Here is a 24292-nt window from a genome sequence, read left to right as displayed (position 1 = left end):
TGCAACAGTTTAAAAATTATACTCCAAATGACCCACGTTGACATAGGTGACAAACATTTAACATAATAGGGCTCCATCTGATTGGTCAACAATCTGAAGGCGTCCATCCGATTGGTCAAATGCATTAAGGGATTTATTTGATTCGTTAAATGGTTCAAGCTGCCATTAGATTGTTTTAACACAGTTAAGGTTTATGATTAATTGCGATATTTGCCGTCTTTTGCGATATGCATATTGCAGAGCTGGATTTTGCGATAACGATAAATTTGCGGTATATTGTGCAGGCCTAATCTCAGTCATTTATTTTTATTTAGTTTTTCAATTATTTAATTTAATTAAGTAACTAAAGTAACTAAAAAGTAAATGTAACTTTGCAACAGTAACAAAAAGCAGAACGTCAAGGCAGTCAGAGCAGAAAAGTTAATAAAACTTCTTAACTATTGATTACGAATAAATGTGAAATAGTGATTAGAAGCAGCATGAAAACTTCTGAACTAGTGTTACTTACTACACTGCAGTGGTCTCTTCAAAACATCTGAAACAGACTAGAGCAGATTTAAGTTTGATATTCTCTATTTTTAGTCATTGAATAGTGTATAAATAAGTGCTAGATGTCACCAGAATGCACCAAGTTGCACCATATTAAAATTTTCCGGGGGGGCATGCCCCCGGACCCCCCTAAAGTTGCAAGCACCTGCGGAGCGGCGGGTCCCGCTGTGCGCAGTGTCGGGCCAGTAACTTTCAGGCAGGGCCAGTAACTTTCAAAAACTACTGGCCCTGTGGGCCAGTGCAAATTTCTGGGTTATGTCAACCCCTGAATTAGTATGATAGCAAAAACAAAAAAAGTAAAAACAAAGATTTTTAAATACTGACCGACTTAACAGTTTAGCAGATTTATTATCTTGTCTAAGACAGCAATAGGATAAAAAAACTCATACTTATTTGCCCGTGTTTTGTTCTCCACACTATCCTGTCAAATAAATCATTAACCCTCAGACTCCTATTGAGGAAAAAGGAAAAGGAAAAACTCAGATTATTTCCCTTGGAAATAAATTCAGGCATCAAAGGGGAATTTACCCAAAACCATTCAAAACAAAATAGATAAATTACAATTTAAAAGAAAAACTTCACCTTCTGGATTTGTATCTTCGGCCAGACAAATTTCCAACACACCAAGGTTTGGGTTTTCAACAGGAGATCAAAAACCTCCTCAACTTCTGTCTTTGAGTCATCAAACACTTTCAAGTCCAAGGTTGGGATGTTGAACTTTTTGGCAGCTGTGAACAAAGCAAAATTATGTTTAGAATACAGCACAGAAATTATCTTTAAATTAAAGAGGAATTAAAAAAATCTGTTTGCATCACAGCTGACAGTTTATCCACAAAGTTGACTGATTCCTGTAAAGAAAAATGCTGGAAATTGTGATGTTTCCACTCACCGCATTCCCAAAAGGATTTGAAGGTCAGCTGAACTTTAAAACATTTTTTTTTTGGCGTTCGACATGTTCACGCACAGCTTGCATCTTTGGTGGGAAAAAAATAATATATTACAAAAAAGAAAAAACATTACAACACCAAAAGGTACCAACACAGCATTTATTCAGATCTAAGCCCTGTTCCAAATAAATGAATACATTTTAAAATAGTAATGGCAAATATACAGTTCACACTAGCTGCCACAGCAATGTTGCAGGATTTGTAGAACTGCTAAAAAAAAAAAAACACTGACGACAATGCACTGGCTTCTAAGGACCTACAGATTTATTTCTTGAAAGTTCATTTAAAAATAAATATTTTTTTTCTGGTTTATAGATGAGTTTTTGGTATGGGAAATCGTGACGAGTATCTGGAATCACGGACCTCCATTTAAAAAAAATAATCTGCAGGAGAATGTTCAAAATCAACAACACAGTGTAAACTTCGCTTGACCAACAATGAGCGATCATGACAACCTAAACAGTCTCTGTCACTGTCTTGCATTCGATAAATGGTGGCTGCGCGCGCACAGCAGCTAAGGCAGGCTGACATATAAATGGGAAGGACCGCCATACTGCTGTGTAAAAAAAAATAAAACGTTATTGGACTCCTACACATTACAGATTAAAATGATTAACGCATTGAATTCGCCGGACCTGATAAATATCAGTAGGAATTATGGAGCTGGTCATTTCAAAAGTAGCTGGCTTCCTTACTAAGAAAGACAGAAAGACAAAAAAAAAAGGGGGGGGGGGGGTAGGCAACAACAACCGTGCATAAACGCCAGCGTACATCGGTAAAACGGCGACAAAATTATCTAGTGAAAAAAATGTATATATTTCAATGTATTTAACGGAACGCGGTACAACACCAATAAAAACAACAGCTTCATTTATTTAATGGCTGCATTTAGCTGAACTTCAAACGGCTGAGGCTAACCGTTAGCAAACTAACTCCTGCTCGTAGTTTGCAATCTCCTCACAGGCACATACACGGTGGAATAGCAGCATTCCACTACACAAAAGTTATTCCTTACAGATAAAATAACCGAACCCGCTTAAAACAAGTTTCCAACTTATTTTTGAGCAATTAGCAGACTTACCTCAGTCACAGCCTCTGTCTTCCTCCGGCCGCTGTGGGATAACAAAATGGCGGAAGAAACGAAACTTAAGAAAGTAGAGTGGGCGTGGTCTCGCTGGTTTACTCCAACATATTTCCTCTACGTTTTTACACCTACTTAAATAAAAATTACTGATGGTAACTCCGAAAAAAGTACTCTCTCATTTTTCCTGTGTAGGTACAAAAGCTAAAAGGTACTAATATGTACACTTAATGTAACGTAGTAACAGAGAAATTTACTTTTTTTATGAGAATGCATGATTAGAAAAAAAATAACTTAAATTAACAGCTCAAAGACTAGAAATTTAAATTGAACTTAGGCCAAGTTAAAGTACACCATATAAGGTTAAAAACATCAAATAATTTTGTTTACATTGTGCTTTTGCTCTAAATTAAATATAAGTATATTTTTACTTATATATAAGTTAAAGAAAAAACAGGCTCACACTAATACATGTTTAAAATGTATTATCTTGATGCTCTGCACAATCAATAAAATATAATTTGCTTGTGTACTGTTCAGAACTAGTCATAAAAGATATGTGGTCTCTTAAATATATTTGGTTATTTAAATAAATAACCAACAACGTATTAAATGATTTTGGGTGACGTTTCATACACTTTGAATTATTACTTTTGTCACACAAGTTATTGTACCTTTGTTTGTGGAATAAAGGGTCCAAATATGGGCCCTCTGATGGTTGGAAACATATTTGTACCTTTTTTATCCTTAAATGGTACATATGAGTACCCTAAGGTGTAATTATGACTCACTTAGGGTACAAATTCACCATTTGTACCCTAAGTGTTCACAAACGTACCCCAACCGTACCCTTTTTTCTGACAGTGTGGGCTCTAACCTAACATGTTGTGAAAGCAGCACAGCAGTGGGCCTCTCACCAACAGCGTCTACTGGTGAACGCTCTGCACAGAGCAAAGGCCATTCCCAGATATCTTCATACTGTCTTTGTGTTTGCCGTGATGCAAGAAGAGCAGCATTTAAGAGGCAAACCCGTTCTTGCTGCTCTCCTGAGGAGTAAACATCCTCCTTTATGGACAAAGATTATGTTCCTGCTACCTGAGATTTTGCTCCCTGGTTGACTCGTGTTGTCAGACTCTTGCTGTTTCCTAGTTCGGTAATTGTTGTAACAGAAGTTTACGCTCCTCTCTGATGCCGCATGTTGGGGGACTTTCTGCTGTGTGCCAAAATGTGTGCTGTCCTTTCTTTTGCAAAAGGCTGAAAGATCTCTTTTGTAGTGTAAGCAGCTCATTGGCTTGTCTTGACAGGAAAGGGACAAACACCCCCTACACGCACATAAACACACAAAATTTCCGATCCTTTCAAAACTTTGTGACCTGAATATATTCTCTGCATTATGTTTCCTTGATGGCGGCACTATAAGCTGACATTTTGCTGTAGTCAGCACTAAATGATGGATGTCAAAACACAGTTGATGCATTATGCATATAGCATTACAGATTTAAGGTGTTTACTTGTCACTTTGAGGAAATGCAAAAATGTGAAGTCATGTGAATTCATCCTCCTGTCACTTGCACCTGTATTTCATGGTTCTGTGCAACGCCATAAAAGGTTTTCAGGATACTCTTCTCCAATTTTAGTGGAACAAAATGAACAGCATCTAAAATTGATGTGTGCCTGTTGATGGAGGGATGTGAATACTAAATAAGTCTTAGCTGACCCCTAAAAGCAGAGTCGCTGTGTTGCAACTTTTAGACAGTTGTTCACTTATCCCTTCTTTTTTTTTTTTTTCTGTCAGTCCACAAATGTGAATGTCAGTCTAAGAAAAGAAGCCTCCTGCTGAGGGAGCACTATGTACAATAGCACTGACAGAGATGTAAGTCATGTTTCTATGCTTGTGACACCTTTGCAGTAAAAGAAAGCATGAGGGTCTTTTTCTGGTATAATTCAATACAATAAGGAGGTTGTTCCCCACTTATAAAGGTTGTAAATCTATATGCTTTTTAAAATGAATTTAATAAGAAGCTAAATCAGCCCTGCGGCAGACTGGCGGCCTCTCCAGGGTGTACCCGCCTTCGCCCAACAATGGCCGGGTTGGGCTAAGTGACCCCTTAAGATATGAAATGTTTTCGGAAAAGGGATGGATGGAAGAGGCTAACTCAGTTCAAAAAGTCAAAACGAATGGCTGGAAATCTACACAGCTGGTAAATTTAGCAATTTTAAAGAAAAGCGAGACAAAATTCAAGAGGAGCCTTCAAAATATTTCACATCATTGTCCTTTAACTAATGCCTTAGTCACAATTGCCCCTACAGGTGTCTGCAGGGCAAAAATTGGGCAAACCTGGGAGAGGCACGAAATTTTAGGATCACAGATGGTGGTGGGAGAAAAAAATCAATTATTAGAGGACACTGATAACGATCCTTAAAGGATTCCCTTGTGCTATCTTAGATGACCCCACCTTACTTTGACGTGTTCTCCCTACCATGACAAAGGTGGATAAAGGTGGAAAGATTTCATGTAATCCATGGACACCAGTGAAGATCACAAATCATTGAAGAAAAAAGGTTCAAAGCACTGTCTAGTGGGTCTAGATGACCCAACTCCCAATGGTAAAGTGCCTAGGATAGCACAAGGGTTAAAGAAAATGAGGAAAGGATTCCTGTAAATTTTTGTTTGGCCAAGAGATACTTATGCAATCCAAGTAGAAGTGTTCCTGCAAAGAGAGTTTTGTTCTACTGCAGGGGATAAAATAGCTGCTCAGAACAGCTTGTATCTGAGCATGTGGTTCAGCTTCTGTTCCTACAAAGGAACATGCACATTTAGACCACACAAAGTAGCATTTGACTTAAAATGTTGAACAGTAGTTTATTGTTTTCTTATAACTCCGGTTATTTGTTAACTAAAACGTGTTTTTTGATGTTAGGCATATGTTAGGGCATAAGTATTATTTTATTTATATAAAACAAAACTTGGTATCTCCAAGGCTACCAAGCCCTGTTCTGAAATATTTTCAGTAGCTAGCTGGACAATATTTATTTTGTCTGGCATTGAGTTAAAGAGCGTATAATTAAAGCTGGTCTAATGATAAAATGTAACATTAGCTTATTTATGGTTGTTGAGTTCAGGGAAATTTTTTCCCTTTTGATGTAAAAAATATGTTTGATAACTAACCGGAAATTTGTATGTTCCTTAAAGTTAAACAAGTATATTGATCTCCTCTTTACTGAAAAATGCACTATGGAGAAAAGTAAGTAATATTGGTCTAGTGTCTTGTGGTAAATTTACCAATCGAATCTTTGAGGAAATGAGACAATTACAGGGTGGTTTGTGTGGTCATCCTATGGGCATCCTGTGGGTGCAGCATATGCATGCGGGTAGTAAGGAGCCAATACTCGCACCTTAGTGACTTGAGTGTGGCGTAAGGGGAAGGTACAACAGCATCACCCGTGCAACATAAGTGGGTATAACTTACATAGTCCTCACACATACTCAAAGATACGTTGACCACACGCACAACAATCATACACTACATTTTCATGACGTCTCTTGAAGTGGCCACATGAGCCACGAAGAGAATGCAAGATACGACCCTCCACAGGTCCAGACAACTCAAAAACCTGCAGCACCCGTACGGTTGCATGTGACTAAGGCATTATTGTAATTATGTCAATTGTTCTATGGTTGGGTAATCTGTGGACTGTTGTTGACTATAGCTATTTCAGTTACATTTTTGAACCGTCTGTCGGACATAAAAAACCCAAATAATATAACAATGTATTTGGGTCCAAATAAAAACGACACACTGACAAAATCATTTCGACAGCACACCTGTAACAAATGGTATAAAAGATATATATATATATATATGTATATACATTTCATTTAATGATTAAGGTTTGCATTGAACTAAGGGATCTCTGGTGCTTTGTTTCTTGTGACGTTTAGGTTTCACGCCTCCTGGGATGGACAGGTCATCTCCAGACAGCAGTCCAGTACATGGCTTCGTGCGGCAGGCATCTGTCACCACCGGGTCCAACATCCCAATAATCACAGAATTAGGTAACATTGTTTCCACCCACCCCTAACACAGACAAATCCGCTCATAATTAGTTTTCAGATTCAGACACACGGAGTCGATGTTCCACAACCTCATTCCTCCTCAGAATCTTTCCACTCATTTAGTATCAGATGAAAAAAGTAGTTCCTTATGTAGAGTTGTTGTTCACTTTCATGCCCAGCTTAACTCTTTATCTGGATTATTGAATCTGGTGAGCCGTTCTCAAGTGATGACTCAACTTGAAAATGTCAGATAGGCACTTTTAGGACAAAAGCTACATCTCCTGCAATTTGTCCTCTAATGGACAAATGAAACTCTGCTGGTTGGAGAGGCTGAGAGGGGGAGAAAAAGTAAGAAAAAAAGTGCCTTGGTTGCAAAATGGGTCCATTTATTAATAACAATGCCAGTGGTTGTATTCCCACTGGTGATAGGGACTCATGAAACTTTCAGATCTCTGAGGGGCCTTCTGAAACACCAGAGACCAGCTACTCCGTCTCCCCTGACCTAATTAGGAAGCAATGGAGCATGAGACCAGCTAGGAAATGGCCGGACGGAGAAAAGAGGCTACATAAAGTCACTCTTACCCAAGCCAACAATTACCTGAGGAGAGCCTCTTCTGTTACAATGCAGACCACACGTGTAACCGTCAGAGCCGTATAGTTCAGGATGGAACCGATGTCGCACACTCAGATGCCAAAAGCTTGCTCGCTCTCAGCTTGCAAATTTCACAGCAACATGAGACGCGATAACATTGTCCTTCAGAAAGGAAGAAGCAAGACAATATGAGTGTCTCCATGTCACCAAAAGCAAATCCCATTGTTAAATGTCACGTGCTCAGGTTGCAGTGCCAGGAGCAGATTAAAGCTAAGTTTGAAGAGGAAAACATGCTTGCATGACCAGTTTAGTCTGCATGGCGCGTAAAGTTGCAGATAAGACTTTCATTCTTCTCCTCACTGTCTTAAGCTACATAAACACCGGGCATATGTGGTGAGTTCAAGGATGCGTTGAACATGGGTTCTTGAATGCGCTTTTAGCATATGGTGATTACACTGGACTGTCGCTACCCGATTCTAGCGCAGGTGCAACCCTGTGAATCTTGAATATATGAAAGACCTGGTGTCATATGATTCCGGCCGGACACAAACTGCAATTTTTCATTTCTCCTCCGTGATCGATTTTTTTTGACGCTATCCAAACGTCACTACCAAATCCAAGCCCCTGATTGATCAAAGTTCAACTGGCTTAACTTTTGGTGTTCAGTGATGGCACATTTTGTACGGATAGCCTGCGAATGGACTCAAAAACTGGCGTGGTGACGTGTGAATGCGAGACTTTTTAACGTGAAAGCACGGTAGCACATTTACATAGACTTTTAATCGGAAGCGGCCTCTCAAAAGACCGTTTCCGAACTCGTGGTGTGAACTTAACATTACCATGATGTCATTTATTGTTGCTGTAGCCACTCAGCACTGTGAAAGCCAGAGCTTTTTCCATTACTGTCTTCTTGAATCCACAGCGCTTTTACTTTTAGGCACCGGACAACCATGAAAGCTTCAGTTTGATTCCGGGTTGACACAAGTATTCTGGGATGGCAAAATGCCTTTGAAAGTGTGTAAATAACCCCACCGTTTCTCCTCCTCTTTGCGCCAACGCCGTTAGCTAAACCTGGCAAACTAATGCCGCTGGTTTCACACAGTCAGGAAAAAAAAAGTGGAACCAGCATACAAATGATAACAGAGCTGGGTAAGCTTTGTCCTCTGCTGCCGCCTGTTCCTTCGCTTCTCCACTCTGCTCCTCATCAGCTTGTCTTGATTTATCTGGCTGCCATCAAGGCCCCCGCTGCTCCCATGGCTTCACTTTGAACACATTTTTATTCTTAGTTCTGGTTGAAATTGACTGTCTTGTTTTGACCCTTTAAATCTCTTTTCTTTTATTCAGAGCATCCCTGGGCCTTTGATCATGCTCTGTTTGTCCTTGTGGCTGTTTCACAGCAAACCCCCCTCCCACCCTGGCCCTTCGCCCCCCTCGCCTTTTTTTATTTTTCTCCAAACACGTCCCTCGCGCACCCCCGCCCCTTCGCCTCTGGCCCCCTGTTCACTTCTATGGCTGGGGCCCGCTTGCATCACCTTCTTGTCTCTTTGACTGACGTTTCTGTTCCACAGCTCACAGGAAGCCAGGGATGAAAATAAAAAAAAAAGACCAAAAAAAAAGAAAGAAAAAGTGCAGCTTTTAGCCATTTCTTTAACAAATGTACAAACAAACAAATGTTCCAGTTTTGCTTTTTTTCTGGTGCTGCAGCACATTTCTGTGAAGAGCAGACAAAGCATGTCAAAGGCTTGTGTGGTGCTCATTTCTTCTTTGTCCCATCGCTGCTCATGACTGTTCCAAAAATTCATCCCACAGACAATAAAGAGTCGTGCCCAAACACACTTTGCCCATTTATGCATTCAGAGTTTTGCATCATTTTTTAACTCTTAAAGACACAAAGTATGTTTTATTACTTGGGTTAATTTTGAGTTTCAGGGAGCAGGTAAATATGCAAGATTTATTTCTCTTGAGTGGATGATGTGGAAAAACAAAAAATTAAAGCATGATTTGATAAGTGCATGGGTTTCCTATCAAAATGAGTGGCCATTGTTGAAGTCTCTGTATTTACGTTTACTTGGCATATCTGTCTGTATATTTATGTTTAAGAAAGCAGGAAAGATTTTGTCTGTTTTCATGCAGTTTTAACTGTCACAAAACTGACTGTTGTGTCTCAATTGTATTATTATTATTTTGGTGTTCATTTGTTAATTTTGTATGCAGTGGACACACTTGAGACACGGCGGTTATTGGATGATTAAACTTGGGACTTCTGCAATAGCTATTTCTGTGTCAGCACAATGTTTTTTAATTATGATTATTTCAAAGCTTTGTGAAGTGCACCCTGCATGTTATAAAGAGGGTATTTATTTTAATTATATCATGACAAAAAATACCAATTTCTATTATGCATTTATCTGTAATTCAAAAAAGTCTGAGTTTATTATTTTTCCCCTCTCCTTAAGAAATAAAATACACTTTTATTAAAGGACCCACTCCGATGAAAATTGGGTATTTGGCGTTTTTAACATGTTTTTGTTGCAGAAAACTAAGCTTAAAATTGAATTTCGGAGTATTTGCTTATTCAAATAATTGTGAATCTGGAGCAGATGAAAAAATGGTGTTAGAAAAAGCTTGTAGCTGTGACACAGAAGCTACAATCGGCAGGCCACTCTGATGCATCCACTTGCAGACACTGTACTTCTTTGTTTCCCTCATCTGGGCTGGCATCTTGTTTTAAAACTGTACGGCTGGATAGCTCCTGTAATGCTCGCCACTTTTGTTGCACCTTCAATGTTAGGTCAGGGTTGTGAGGGGCTTTAAGCTAGCGGGAGAGTGTGTAACCCTTGTGCTATCCTAGGCACTTTAACGTTGGGAGTTGAGTCATCTAGACCCACTATACAGTGCGATAAACCTTTTTTCTTCAATGATTTGTGAACCTCACTGGTGTCCATGGATTACATGAAATCTTTCCACCTTTATCCACCTTTGTCATGGTAGGGAGAACACATCAATGTAAGGGTGGGGTTATCTAATATAGCACAAGAGTTAAACAGAAATGGGGGCTTACTCTGTGCCAACAGTCTCACCCACAACTCAGAATTGAATTTCTAAAAAACTACTGCCGCTCTGCAGTAACTACATCCTAGAAAACGACACAGATATTTAGATTTTGGCTAAAAATAGAATAATCATAGTTAAAAGACCACTGGGAATGGTTTTAAAATAGATCAAAAGATGATCGGAGTGGGAATTTAGATAAGATTAGCTGTAACTCAGCAGCAACATACCTAAAACTTTCCTCTTACGTTTCCTCAGTGGATTTTTTTTTTCTTTCAGATAAACTAAACCCTCTACCCTACTTTCATCTGGTGGTTTTTGAGTGTTTGCATCACCCCTCTTTAACTCACCCATGTTTACTTTCCCTCAGTGAATGACTCAAACGTTCAGTTCCTGGACCAAGATGATGATGATGACCCCGACACAGAGCTGTACCTCACTCAGCCGTTCGCCTGCGGCACTGCCTTTGCTGTCAGTGTCCTCGACTCCCTGATGAGTGCTGTGAGTTCCCACACACATCGTGAACGAGAAATGGAACATTTCATTGTACATTTTTCTTATTTTCGCCATATTATTGCCTGTAAAAGGCAAATTTGAAGTAGTTAAATGATCATTTTGTATTTGTGTCTTTTCTGTATATATTTAGAGACATCAGATTGCTGCAAAAAAAAACACGTACTTTGTGAAGTATTTCTGCTTTCTGCTATTGACTGTAAACATTCCAGACTTCATCTTCAGTAGGCAAGCACTTATTTGGGTCGTGCAGACATATATTTCACTGGATCCACGGCTTTGGCTTTTCAAGTAAGATAGCTTGTGAATAAAATGGTGTACGTTGATCAAATATGCCTGCCAGCTTCACTGACATCAAAAGGGAAATTGTTGGTATCGCTCCCCATCTTAAGTGTTGTGAATCTGACTTTCAGCATATGTCTTAGATCTTTAAAGAAACTAAGTGTTGCAGGGTAGCACTGTGGCGCTAACACAAGCCAGACTATAACAGGGCAAAGAGGCCAGTGACAAAGTCAGCACTTGACTGCAGATGAGATGAAGGAAAAGATTTAGGCTCCCCCCCCCTCCCTCCCCCTTTTCTATTGTGATGGCTTAATTCCTGCAGTCCTCTGGGTGAATGAGGGTTAGAGGGGCCCGCAGAGCCGAGCTGAGCAAAGAGGAGAGCAGGCGTCAGCTGTAGTCTGGCAATGGTCAGAGGTGAAGCCGGCTAATGGACAGTGCTCATCCATCATGAGGCTCTGCAGGCCTGTCAGGGGCCCGGGGAGAGAAGCTGCCACTCTGCCACGACTGCTGTCTTCAAATGTGAAAAAAGCCGATTCTGATTGGCTTAAAGGACAATAGAAGCTGACAGCCAGAGAGTGCAGTCAAATGGTTTTCTCTAAAGAGAGAATGGATGTTGTACAGTCTGTAGAGTGGTCAAAAACAAAAAAGGAAATTGTTCATGTCTGTTGCAAAATACTTTTTTTTTCAGTTGATTATGATAGTCTTATTATTATTAGAATGTGTTTTTAAATCAAGATATATTGTGTTTCTGGCCAAAAAAACGTTTTTTTCCTTTTTATTTTATTTTAGAAACAATCACACATAGAAGTGTGTGTTGTCACCTACATTAATTAAAGTGTAAAAATAATTTTCGGGTTTGGGCTTTTATAAAAACATTCCATATTACAGGTCAATCTTTTTGCATAATTTAGCAAGGGGTGTGACCTATAGGGTAATTTTAAATTATAAATAAATAGCAGCAACCGCTGGAGGGCAGTGTAGGTGTGTATCTGTGTTTCCTGATGTAGAATGTAGAAGAAAAAGCCTCGGCCAGTCTTACGCCGGGTTCGGTGGAATTTTTCCAAAGTGGCATTCAAAAACTCAGTGATTTAAAGTGATATAAAAAGTTTAGTTGACTTGTTAGCATGTTCTTCATGCTATAGTTATCAGAATAATTATTCATATTTTACAAATATGCTAGAGTCCTTCTATGTTTCCTGAAGCTAAATAAGCCCCAAACTGTTGCTGTAGTGAAGTGTGCAAATATTCTGACTATTATAGTTAGCTATTCCTTTATTTCAATTTGCCTTTCAAAATAAAATATTATTTTTTGTTGCTGTATTTTGTTAAATATATTTCTACAAAAGTGGGAGTTTCATGAGTTTTTCCTCTTTATTGTGCAATTCTTTTGGCTGCCGCGACTTGTACTCGGGAGCGACTTTTGGTCTAAAACGATTGTACACATATGATGTAAAGTAAACAATACCCTCATTGTGGGCACCTGATTTTGTGTGGAAACCATTGACTGTATGAGGGAACTGGACTGAGTAATCCCTCCCACCTCATATTCCAAACAGGAAGTACCTACTGGCTCCAAGAAGTCAAGATCCCATTAACTTTTATTGAGAAATAAATGGTCATAATATTTGTCAGAATAACCATCTTAATTTTCTAATATTTTTTTCTGTAATGCAAGTTGCTCAAGTTATAAACTGACCAATCAAACATTTGACGTGAGACAAATCTGCTTTCAAGTGGAAGCGCTGTTGACTTCCAACAAGCTCACAAAAGTGTTTGGAATAGAAAGGATGACTCAAACAAATTTGGACCAATCGTGGCGGCATCAATATCGCAAAAATGGTGACCTCATTTCGTTGGTGCCGGAAGTTAGCAATTTTGTATGGGTGACGTCGCACTCACTTGGTCCTGTTCTCATATACAGTCAATGTTGGAACCTGTACTTTTTCTTTGACAGAAGATCAGGAAAAATGAAAGGAAATGTAACACTGAATGTGACTAAAGTCTTGTTTTTTCTTCTCAGACGTACTTCAATGACAACATCCTCACTCTGATAAGAACATTAGTCACAGGGGGAGCCACGCCAGAGCTGGAAGGCCTGCTGGCTGAGGAGAACGCTCTCAGAGGAGGCTACAGCACACCGCAGACACTAGCCAATAGGGACCGGTGTCGTGTCGCCCAACTGGCCTTGTATGACGGTCCATTTGCAGACTTGGGTGTAAGTGTGGTTACATCAAACATCGAAAGTCAATTTGGGTTGTTTTGACCTTCTTTATACAGATTTTGTTTTTAAGAACAGGCATTAAAAGAGGCGGTGATCGGTGAGCTTGCACATTTGTTGCTTGCTGTAATGCTAATAACAACATTTTGCCTTTGTGTTCAAGCAGAGCAGATGTAAACTTTACGCCTCGTTTCCACTGAGTGGTAGGGTCTGGTCCGATTTTTTAAGTGTTTTCATTATAAAATATACCCATTGAGCCGGACAAAACCACACCAAATTTGGGCCCTCGTTGGCTGTAGGTCCATAGAAAAATTGAACGCCCCGTTAGGGCGGAGCTACTGTTGAAACCCAGCAAAAGAAAGGGCCAAGAAAGCGGCTGCATTTCTCTTTGCCGCCTGCAATCTCCTCTCAAACAACATTTAATGTTTTGTATATACGAAGTGCCAAAAGCCAAGCGGAAAAAAAGAACTTCACCCTGAATGCACCGTGAGGTCTAACCATGAGTGGAAACGCTCAATAGCCTGAGCCATTCTAAACCGTACCAGACCCTACTTCTGGTACGGTTTAGATCTTTCTGTACTGCTGACTTGCTGAGGGTGTCTTTGTTTTGTTCCTCGTCAGGATGGAGGATGCTACGGGGATTTATTCTGTAAAGCACTGAAGACATACAACATGTTGTGTTTTGGAATCTACAGACTAAGAGATGCACATCTCGGTGCACCAAGCCAGTGCACAAAACGGTACAGTGAGCGTGTTAACAGCTTCTTTAAAAAAAATAATTCATAGTCAGACAAATTTGAAACACAATTTGTGTTCTTTTTCACAACAGATACGTGATCACAAATCCCCCATACGAGTTTGAGCTGGTGCCCTCAGACTTGATCTTCTGCCTCATGCAGTTCGACCACAATGCTGGTCAGTCTCGGACGAGCTTATCCCACTCTTCCCACTCCTCCCATTCCTCCAGCAAAAAGAGCTCCTCTGTGCACTCAGTCCCGCCTTCAAACCGGCAAAACCGCAGCAGTAAGACGAGGGAGCCTCGCGACAAACAGAAGTACGTGGGCTCAAAACGTGTCCTGTTTGGTTTTCCTGCATGCACGATGTTTGTATGTATAGAGGTGTGTGTCTGTGTGCATAAAGCAGTGACATGTGCACTGCTGGTTGCTGTGGTTTGTGCTCAGTGTCTGCACAGTTATTTTGTTTATTTATTTTCATAACCATTAGCATGTGATTTAGGTTTTCACTTCACAACACTCATACTGTAAAAAAACTTAGGAAAGCTGGGTTCGTCTGCTTTATTGAAGACCTGCTGTTTTTGATTGGATGAAAACAGTGGTTGGAAAAGAGTTTCACCTTAACTCATCCACAACTCCTGTTCTGTTTGGTGTGTTGTCGTTTTGTGTCCTTATTGTAATAGTGGAGTAACTGTTGTTGGATATTTGTGGACATGATCGGCGCTGTGATCATGGATGTAAAATGTGATTTCAAGAGCTCAAGGAGTTAAAGCAGATTAGGTTTTTGCTCACTCATCCATCAGTAGCAGTTTTGATGTTTGTTTCACTCATTGTGAAGCTTCTGCTTTTCTGCATGTTCATGTTGACTATAGGCTCAATAAATTTTTTTTTAAACATGCAATTGTAAGATTCCTTGAATTGGGTGAAATACATGTTAAATATTCCCTAATTTCTCCCCCAACTAAGTATGAATATCTTTTTGAGTTTAAAGACTGACATTGTGTCCTAAAAGCATGCAGATTTGTTACAATTGTACTAAGTAATTCATTAATAAACGATGATAAACCCTTAATACATCTTCATTTTAAGATGTATTGCTGAACTCCTTAGTAGAGTGGTAGTTTTTGTTTACATGTGTATTACTACTCACTCACAGTAGATTACTTACCTCTCTTTTTGAAGTGCAACAAGGATGAATAGAATGGGCCAAGGTATGCAAGTTAACGATTCTGCATGACTTAGCAACCTTTACCTGGGTTTCTGATCATAACTGTGTCCTCTGTGGATTCTGTTATGATGAGGGGAGTTTGTTTGAGTTATGATGCTCTGTTATGATGCTAGGAAACCATGCCTCAGTTTAAGTTTTGCTTTCATCTGAAAAGCAAAATGTCTGCTGCTGCCTCCTCCCTACCATGATCAGGCCCATCTCCACGTTGCATGAGATTGAGATGAATCCCCACCACCTCCACCTCCACCGCCACCTTTATTTGAACATTTACCTCTTATGTCTGACTTGAGTGCACTTTTCTCCGAAATTAGTATCTTTTTTTCCCCCTCTTTTCATTTTATTCTCATGCATTTTTATGATTTGGTTGAATTTGAGATGGTTTGGTTTGTGTGTTTGTGCATCTTCCCTCCTACTGAATGCCGTCAGCTGACTGTAGCAGATGTTATGGGACTAGATTAGCCGCTTGTTTTTTTATATTTCACAACAGCTTACAAGTAGGTCAGACCATCAACCCCCCCCCCCCTCCGATGGTGTCAAGTTACTCCAATTTCTCTAAAACTTTAAGGATGTCTAGCCCAGTGCCATCGGTCACACTGTGGAAAAAAAAATAAAAAAGTAGGAGGCGTGACCAATTTGAAGTTTAAATTGAAGGGGGATATGAGTCTGGAAGTTTCCCCTTGTAACCCTGTGCACCTGATATGGTGGTTTGAGGCAACATAACTTAGTTCACGCTATCAACAGCAGACTCTGGAAAGAGATGGCAGACATCTTGCTTCACCTTAGGCACAATTCTGCACATCAAATGTCTGTTCTCTAACACACAGCCCTGCAGCCTTAAGGTTGCAGACACACAAACACACACACACACTGCAAATGAGTCTTTACACATGCTAGTCTACATGTCCCGCACACGTGCACATCCACTCCCAGTTTGCTTATATGGCTAAGTCAAAACTTGATATTACATCTTCTTCCAAAAGGAAGTGACACTTTAAATGGCATTGCACATTCCTCTGAAGTGCTGGAAGAGTTTATAAACTTCTGACAGCTAGCTGACATGCATCCTTCTGTCTCCTCCAAAACGGTCCTCTCAGAATTCACTTGAATATGAAGATATTCACTCAAAAACTGACACATTCTTCTCTTTTTTCTACGCTCATCCTGACAGTGAGAGATAACTGAAAGGGATAGTTAAAAATGTGAATTCATTTGCTCAAAGCACAACATGGTGTTTTTTGAAATGTAATACAACGAATGGCAATGCTTTATTTCCTTCTCAAGCCTATTAAGAGGTTGCAAATTGGTGATTTCTGGATCCACCTAAATGAACATAATGAAAATGGATTTTCTACAGTGTTCACTTACCATAAACTGTAGGTTAAATCATTTTGATGAAGGTTTTGTTGAAGTCATCTAAAGCTTTGATCCCTAACCTTTGTCAGGTCACGGACCGGCCTGTATGATGGGTGTACAATAATTTTGTCTGTCTTTTTACGCTTTCAGTTTCGCTTAACTTTGAGGGTAAAGTTTATCCTTATCCTCTGTAAATCATTTGCAGTTGGTTCACTAGATTTTTTGTGGGAACCATTAATATATGATATAGATTTTCCAATTACCCATAATGTCAAAGTGGAAACTAAAAAATCGTCACCAACTTCAGCCTTGTCCAACTTTTAAGGTGCAACGGATAAATACAAAAAAACAACAAAAAAAAAACAACTTGTTTTTGAAACTAAAACTGCCTTCAGAATTAGGTTTGAAATTAAATGGAAAAAATTTAGTTTTTGTTTTCCTTCCCTTTTTTGCGGCGAGGCACCAACTGTCCCATGGACCAGTACCAGATTGTAGAGCGGGGGTTGGGGAGCACTGTTCTAGTCGAGAAAGAGATTTTTCATGAAGTGAACATATTCTCTGTTTTAGAAGTGGGTTTTCCTGTTAAAATAACAATTACCTAATTGGCTTTTTTATCGTGTTAGTGGGTCCTCACCCTCTATGGACTGTGACTGTTTGCAACCGCAACCAGCATTTGCAACAATTTTCAAACGATTGGAAGAAAAAAAGAGTTGACTTTTTGAAAGTAAAGTTTTTTCATATCATTTCATTATTTTATGTTTTTGATCATTTGTTCTTGAGGGTTTTATAAATGTAATCAAATTTTGTACATGTAGGGCATGTACAAACTGTTTGATCACTTTTAACCCATGTTCAATGGCTATACATTTTGTACGTAGAGTCCAAAAATGGTCATAGGAACTTGCGTAGCGATGTGTCAGTGTGAGAGTTTAGAACACCTAAGCCCCAGACACATGTAAACACGTGTTTACGTAGACTTTTCATTGGAAGTTGTGGCTTTAACATTTCCGAGCTTCACGATCATGAAAGTTAAGAAATGTTTTTTTTTATTTTCCTAAATTAGTTGGACTAAAGTTAGATGACGAATACTTCTAGCATGGGTTAAGACTAGTTCAACTTTATTTTTTCTCAAACATCTCTATATATAAAACTCAACTATTGATTTGTGGAATTTTGTTCAGGAGCAGGTACTGAGTATAACTCAGTGAAAACTAATGAATTACCAGAGGTTACAACCGCAAACTTCACAATGACCATCTCAATCAATGGAGTTTCATCAATTACATGGGGGCATAGCCCTTGTGCTATCCAAGGGCCTTTAACATTGGGAGTGGGGTCATCTAGACCCACTAGACAGTGCGCTGAACCTTTTTTCTTCAATTTTTTGTGAACCTCACTGGTGTCCATGGATTACATGAAATGTTTCCACCTTTGTCATGGTAGGGAGAACATGTCAATGTAAGGGTGGGGTCATCTAAGATAGCACAAGGGTTAAGGATGTTTTAGGATTGGTCAAGTGAGCCAAATGGTTAGATGACATACTTATAGAGGTACAGTGTGATTTCTCTAATTGTTCTGTGAAAAGTGACCCAACCCCAACAAAGAGCACAGACAAAACAGGAAAAGAACTTATTAATTTTGGAGCCAAAGTTTCTTGCAACCTTGGTTTTGGAAGATGGATAAAGGGGCAATTTCACTGTTTCAGAGAAATGGGCAGCTGGCATCAATTTATGTGAGGGGAAGTGATATATGATGCAAAACATGGGGTTCTCTGCCAGAATGACAAATATGGCCGACTTTGCTGCACACAGTGTTGTCTGTGCATTGTTGGACACATAATTATTTTGTTTCTTCACTTGTAAAAGCATTTTTAGAATTTCTAAGGTACAAAAAAGCATTTATTGTGAAAATTCATCTTTTTACACAATAAAAAAATGTGCAAATATTTTTTAAAACATTTTCTTGGCTAGATTTTGGTGGAAACAGAAATCACACAGATTCAAATACAGTATGTGAAGTCTGTCATTCATAACAACCAAAAGTTATATACATGTAATTGTTCCAAAAGTAAGCATTCACAGTTTGATTCTAATCAGAAAAAATGTTGTTAATATTTACCGTACTTATCTTGCTTAAACTGAGGCAGAAGGGTTGTGAAAAGATCAGTTTGGTGTATTTTTCTAAACTAACAAATGTTTTCTTCCTTTCTTCCCTTCTTTCCTTCAGAAAAGAAATGGTTTACAGATGAACCAGAAAATGCCTACCCAAGGAACATTCAGATCAAGCCCATGAGCACTCACATGGCCAACCAAGTCAACCAATACAAGTCCACCAGTAGCTTGATTCCACCAATCAGAGAAGTCGAGGATGAATGCTGAATGCCGGATTATCTTGTTGACTTACTTGACATCTGTAGGCTCTTCCAGAGATGGGCAGAGATGACGATACAGATGAGGATGTTGGAAGACTGAGGCATTCTCCTCCCTTGTTATACTTCGATTGGACAGAATCCCAGACTGAAAGGGACCTTTCTTTGTGTATACCTGTCAATGTTTCTTCCCTGCTTCAAACATTGTTCAATTTATTAATGTATCCATTGAGATGTACATAATGACAATCAAATACGGATTGTACAGTACCTCCACCTTAGCACTTTTTTGAAATTATTTTAGTTGACAAAAAAAAAAAGGTACTTCCTGTAATTCTTTGCAATAGTTCACTTCTTCACGTGGCAAGACTGTGGATTGGATGACTGGTTATTGTTGGATGAGGGTTGCAGCTATAAACTGATACTATTATCTCCCAAAGGTTCACTCAGAAATGTCACATCAAACCAGCTGGGTTCACTGACATGTTTCTGTTCTATTTGCACTACAACTCAGTTTCTTTTGACAGAAATGCTGGAAACATGACCCCTCCGCTCCACCGTCCCTAGTAAAAATGTCTCTCAGGAGTGGGGCAAAGAAGAAGGAAAGGGCAGCTTCGATGGCATACTAATCTTGTTCTTGGTTTGTTGTAAATTCTCTTTTTGCTTGAGGTTTGCTTCCTCACCTCGACTCGTCGAATTGAGTGAGAGCAATCTGTGTGTGCAAAGCAAAAAAAAAAAAAAAAAAAAGAAATCCCCTAATCTAAAATTCCACAGAATGGTGCAGTGTGGGCGTATGCTGGCTGAAAGAAAACCCTACATTTCCTCTGCAGATGTGTCAGATTCTAAGGCTCAGTTTCAAGTTCGCATGCAATGTGCCTGAGCCCCCCTAATAACACACACAGCGCAGTTAATTAACCTGACTCCATGGGAAAGGTTTAAAAAAAAAACAACCAAAACAATGCCTGTGCATTCGGGAGTGTTTATGTGCGCGCTCTGTGTGTAAGTGCATTTCAACCCCTTGTTCTTCTGGTGTTGTGCTCATCACTGTCACTCACCTCCCCTTCATTGGTTTCTATGTACCGGTGAAGCTCTGGAGAAAGCAGCATGTGGGATTCTCACTCTACAAAAGGAATCATGGTAGAAATCATAATAATAACATTAATTTTAATAATAATTGAAGATTTGGATCTACTAACGTGTTGCATAAAAAGTGGAATCGAATACCGCAACTATGATTGAGGTGATCTAACACGAATGGCAGCTCTGTGCCTGTCCTGAATGCATTGCCGTGACAACTGCAGCAAAATTGGGATCATTGAGTGTTTTTTTTTTTTTTTTTTTTACATTTTCAAAATATTTTGTGTTTTACAAAAAACTTCCTGTCTAGACAGGAAGGGAAAGCCACATATCGCAGAAAGTGGGCATGAATGGGCCCTCCTTTGATCAGAGGAAACGCCTGGCACAGGGTCGGCACAGAGGCAGTAAAGTGCTTGGATGTTCTCTGTTGCCAATCCAGATGTTACACACCTCAAAACTCAGGAGTGAAGCTGCTGCATTCGAGGAGATGCTCAAATATAGTTTGCGGTAATGCAACGGTGCCACTGCCTGCTGGAGGGACACTCCGTGTGTTCCTACGGCCTGTGCCCAACCTCGCTGCACCTGTGGATCCAAATCTCTGAATGACAAATTCATTTTTAAAATTCTATTTAGATATCTAAATCTCAACATTATTTTATACCCATGAACATAATCAAATTCTACTTATTTTTGTAGTCAACGAGGAGACAAAGACTTGGAGTTAATTGCAATCCACACTGCAAAATATTTATTTAAATATGTCATAACTTATTTCGCATTCTACAAGATAATATATATTTTTTTATCCTCTTAAGTAAAGAACTCCATCTCTAAAGCTTGCTTTGTGAATACAGGGCTGTCTGCGGCCTGGCAGCTCGCGCTGTTGAGTGCTTATAGTGATGAATCTGGGCTCATCTGAAGCCTCCTACAGTAGCACAGATTCATTTCAATAACCTACTATACATCCCTAGCTGAGAACACCTACATGGAGAAGTGGGGGAATCATTTAGTCGGGAGGAGGAGTAGTGTTGTAATAATGACTTGAAGAATACTAAGTTGCTTCCACTGTGTGCAGGCCTGAACTGAGTGACCTTCATTAGATGTGTCTGACCTAAATTAGGTCCCTAGTGTGTATGAAGAGTGTGTATACACAACAGCACACTGTGTCGCTTTTTTCCACAAAAAAAAAGAAGAAGAAAAAAAATTCAAATACAAGGAGGTCTGTTTGATGCAGATAACCTCCTATAGACTGTAAAAGAAAATACATTTTAAAATAGATTCACTTTGGAATATGGAACAATAACATTGTGCTATATATGTTTGTGTAAACGCAGCCCATTCTATAGACTACTTTTTTTTTTCTCCAACAAAAAGAATCTGCGCTTCAATGTCAGTCTACCAGTTGTGGTGCAGCTATTCTGAAGCTTCATACACATTGTCCTGAGGTGAACTTTTGAATTGTGGTTATATCTTTGTCCCACACTTTAGCAAATAGATTTCTTTCCAAAAAATATATAAGTAAAATGTTTGTATAATTAGGTTGTAAATGGCAGACTTGATAGCCTGAACCAGTAAAAAAAATAAAATAAAAAAAAATCATAATTGATCATGACTCATCATAAACAGTATGGCTGATAATGTTTAAAAAAAAAAGCCAAGATGACATATTTTAAATGGAAAATCCCACATTCTTGTTGAAAAAGCTTAAAGTTCTGTCTGTGACAAATATCTGTTTAACAAATCTGATTTAACAGCCATCAAAAGGATGCAAGGTAGCACCAATTCAGCAACTGTTAATAATAAGGAGAGAACATCCGTTTTTCTGTCTTTGTTTTAAGGCAGAATTTACATTCCGTGTTTTTTTTTCCACTTGTCAGTTTTTCTCACAAGCTGTCAAACTAAGTTCTTGTTTACAGACTATTTTTAAGGTACCAAGGAGACACTAAATGCAGCAAACTGGCAAAATATAAAGTACTGCGCAAAAGATTTTCAATATAGTTGATGACTCTACTTTTCCTCATTGTGTGACTCATTCTGACTGACATGATCACTTTTCACCTTCCTGTCACTTAGAGATCTTTGCATTGTATACTTTTGATGTTTTCGGGTGTTTTTGAAGTGCCATGATGCTTTCCAGTTCTGCAAGCATCCTTCAGTCATTCAGGGACACGAGCTCGCTTCACCGGAGCCAAGTCCAAGGCTTTTGTACTGTGAGAACAGGGTCTTGCACTGACATGGAGAACATCCAAGCCATCAATGCCTCCATGCCAGTGCAGTGCCAGGCGACAAAAAGGGTTCAGAGGAGGGCCCACTGTAAGTCCCACTTAAGCGAAAAAGTGGCATTCAGTAAAGTTTAAGGGCACAAACCCCATCCATTAAACCACAAACCCGCTATATCTGCCGTTAAAGGTGTGTTCTCGTGTAGTGTGATGTGGATGACTGAAAGATGCACATGGAGGCCCATAATTACGACATCACGTGTTATTTATTATTTTATTGTACTAAACAAAACCAAGAATTTGATGTGTCACATATTGAAGTTGCATCATCTTTTGTTAATTACTACTTTTGCTTTTAGTAATAAACAAGGTTATTTATTTCCTGGGAACTGTAGAAGCTATAACATACAAAACAACACACTTAGCGATTGGAGGTGGGTCTCAAGTCTTAATGATACATAAATAAAGATTTTTTTAATTTTTATTTTGCTTGCCTATCAGTTCAGGAAGATTTCAGGTTCTTGCTCTTGCGTGTCATAGATAAGATTTGTTGGCATATCGTCACTGCAGCATACAGGCATTTGACTTAGCATTCTAATTAGTTTGGATGTATTCTACAAATGAGGGATACATGGATTATTTGATGGTGCTGAGTTGATCTACCTGACTCTGTCAAATATAATCTGCTGATAAATATACTGTCTTGTACAAAACGTTTGTACATAGATTGTACATGGTTTCTTTTTGTATTTTCTCAAATTAAAATGGATGTATTTGTGTTCTAAACTTTGAGATGGTCTTTTTTTCACCTATGTCAATCGTAACTTGTCTTATTTTTCCGCTTTTTCAAATATGAATTAGAAGATGGTAACACTTCTAATTTATATTTGAAAAAGCGGGAAAATTAATAAATAAATAAAATAAGAAGATGGTAACACGGGTACTGGAAAGGAGAGTCCGTCTGATAGTCGAACCTCAGATTCAGTCCGGTTTCCGTCCTGGTCGTGGAACAGTGGACCAGCTCTACACCCTCTCTAGGATGCTGGAAGGATTGTGGTAGTTCGCTTATCCAGTCCATATGTGTTTTGTAGATTTGGAGAAGGCGTTCGACCGCGTCCTCCGTGGTATCCTGTGGAGGGTGCTCTGGGAGTATGGGGTCCGGAAAGCCTAACTGAGGGCTGTCTGGTCTCTGTATGACCGGAGTAGGAGCTTGGCTCACATAGACCTGTTCCCGGTCCATGTTGGACTCCGGCAGGGCTGCCCTTTATCACCGGTTCTGTTCATAGTTTTATGGACAGAATGTCTAGGCGCAACCAGGGGCCGGAGGGGGTCTGGTTTGGGGACCACAGGATTTCCTCTCTGCTTTTTGCAGATGATGTTGTCCTGTTGGCTTCATCGAGCCAGGACCTCCAGTGTGCATTGGGGCGGTTTGCGGCCGAGTGTGAAGCGGCTGGGATGAGGGTCAGCACAACTAAATCTGAGGCCATGGTTCTCGACCGGAGAAAGGTATTTTGCCATCTCTCGGTGGGTGGAGTGTCCTTGCCCTAGGTGGAGGAGTTTAAATACCTTGGGGTCTTGTTCACGAGTGAGGAAAGACCGCAGCATAAGATTGACAGGCGGATCGGAGCGGCGTCCGCAGTTGAGGTGGCTCGGGCATCTAGTCCGGATGCCTCCTGGACGTCAATTTACCAGTCGATCTTCGTTCCAATACTCACCTATGGTCATGAGCTATGGGTCATGACCAAAAGAACGAGGTCCCAAATACAAGCGGTTTAAATGAGCTTCCTCCGCAGGGTGGCTGGGCGCTCCCTTAGTATTAGGGTGAGAAGCTCGGTCACCCGCGGAGAGCTAGAGTAGAACCGCTTCTCCTCCACATCAAAAAGAAGCCAGTTGAGGTGGCTCGGGCATCTAGTCCGGATGCCTCCTGGACGCCTCCCTGGAGAGGTGTTGCGGGCATGTCCCACTGGGCGGAGGCTCCGGGGAAGACCCAGGACACTCTGGAGAGACTATGTCTCTCAGCTGG

At 39.8% G+C, this 24292-nt stretch overlaps 1 protein-coding gene across 27 annotated transcripts in view; it reads left to right on the top strand.

Annotated features, from left to right (window-relative positions):
* Positions 1 to 23055, top strand: part of LOC101174692 (calcium-activated potassium channel subunit alpha-1) — a 159094-nt gene extending 136039 nt beyond the window's left edge. For 14 of the 27 annotated variants that reach the window (XM_020709517.2, XM_020709518.2, XM_020709515.2 and 11 more), the window contains 7 exons: positions 6521 to 6634; positions 10648 to 10778; positions 13093 to 13287; positions 13912 to 14030; positions 14120 to 14344; positions 15207 to 15235; positions 18832 to 23055. In XM_020709517.2, coding sequence (XP_020565176.1) covers positions 6521 to 6634; positions 10648 to 10778; positions 13093 to 13287; positions 13912 to 14030; positions 14120 to 14344; positions 15207 to 15235; positions 18832 to 18983 — 965 coding nt within the window. In that variant the 3' untranslated portion in view covers positions 18984 to 23055. Of the gene's footprint in view, positions 1 to 6520; positions 6635 to 8291; positions 9756 to 10647; positions 10779 to 13092; positions 13288 to 13911; positions 14031 to 14119; positions 14345 to 15206; positions 15236 to 18831 lie in introns of those variants that run through there. The other 13 variants (XM_020709521.2, XM_020709528.2, XM_020709544.2 and 10 more) reach the window with 3 other exon arrangements.
* Positions 23056 to 24292: the final 1237 nt, after the last annotated feature.

Source organism: Oryzias latipes, chromosome 15, assembly GCF_002234675.1.
Source record: "Oryzias latipes chromosome 15, ASM223467v1".
Classification (NCBI taxonomy): Eukaryota; Metazoa; Chordata; class Actinopteri; order Beloniformes; family Adrianichthyidae; genus Oryzias; species Oryzias latipes.
This window is presented reverse-complemented; position numbering and strand designations above follow the sequence as displayed.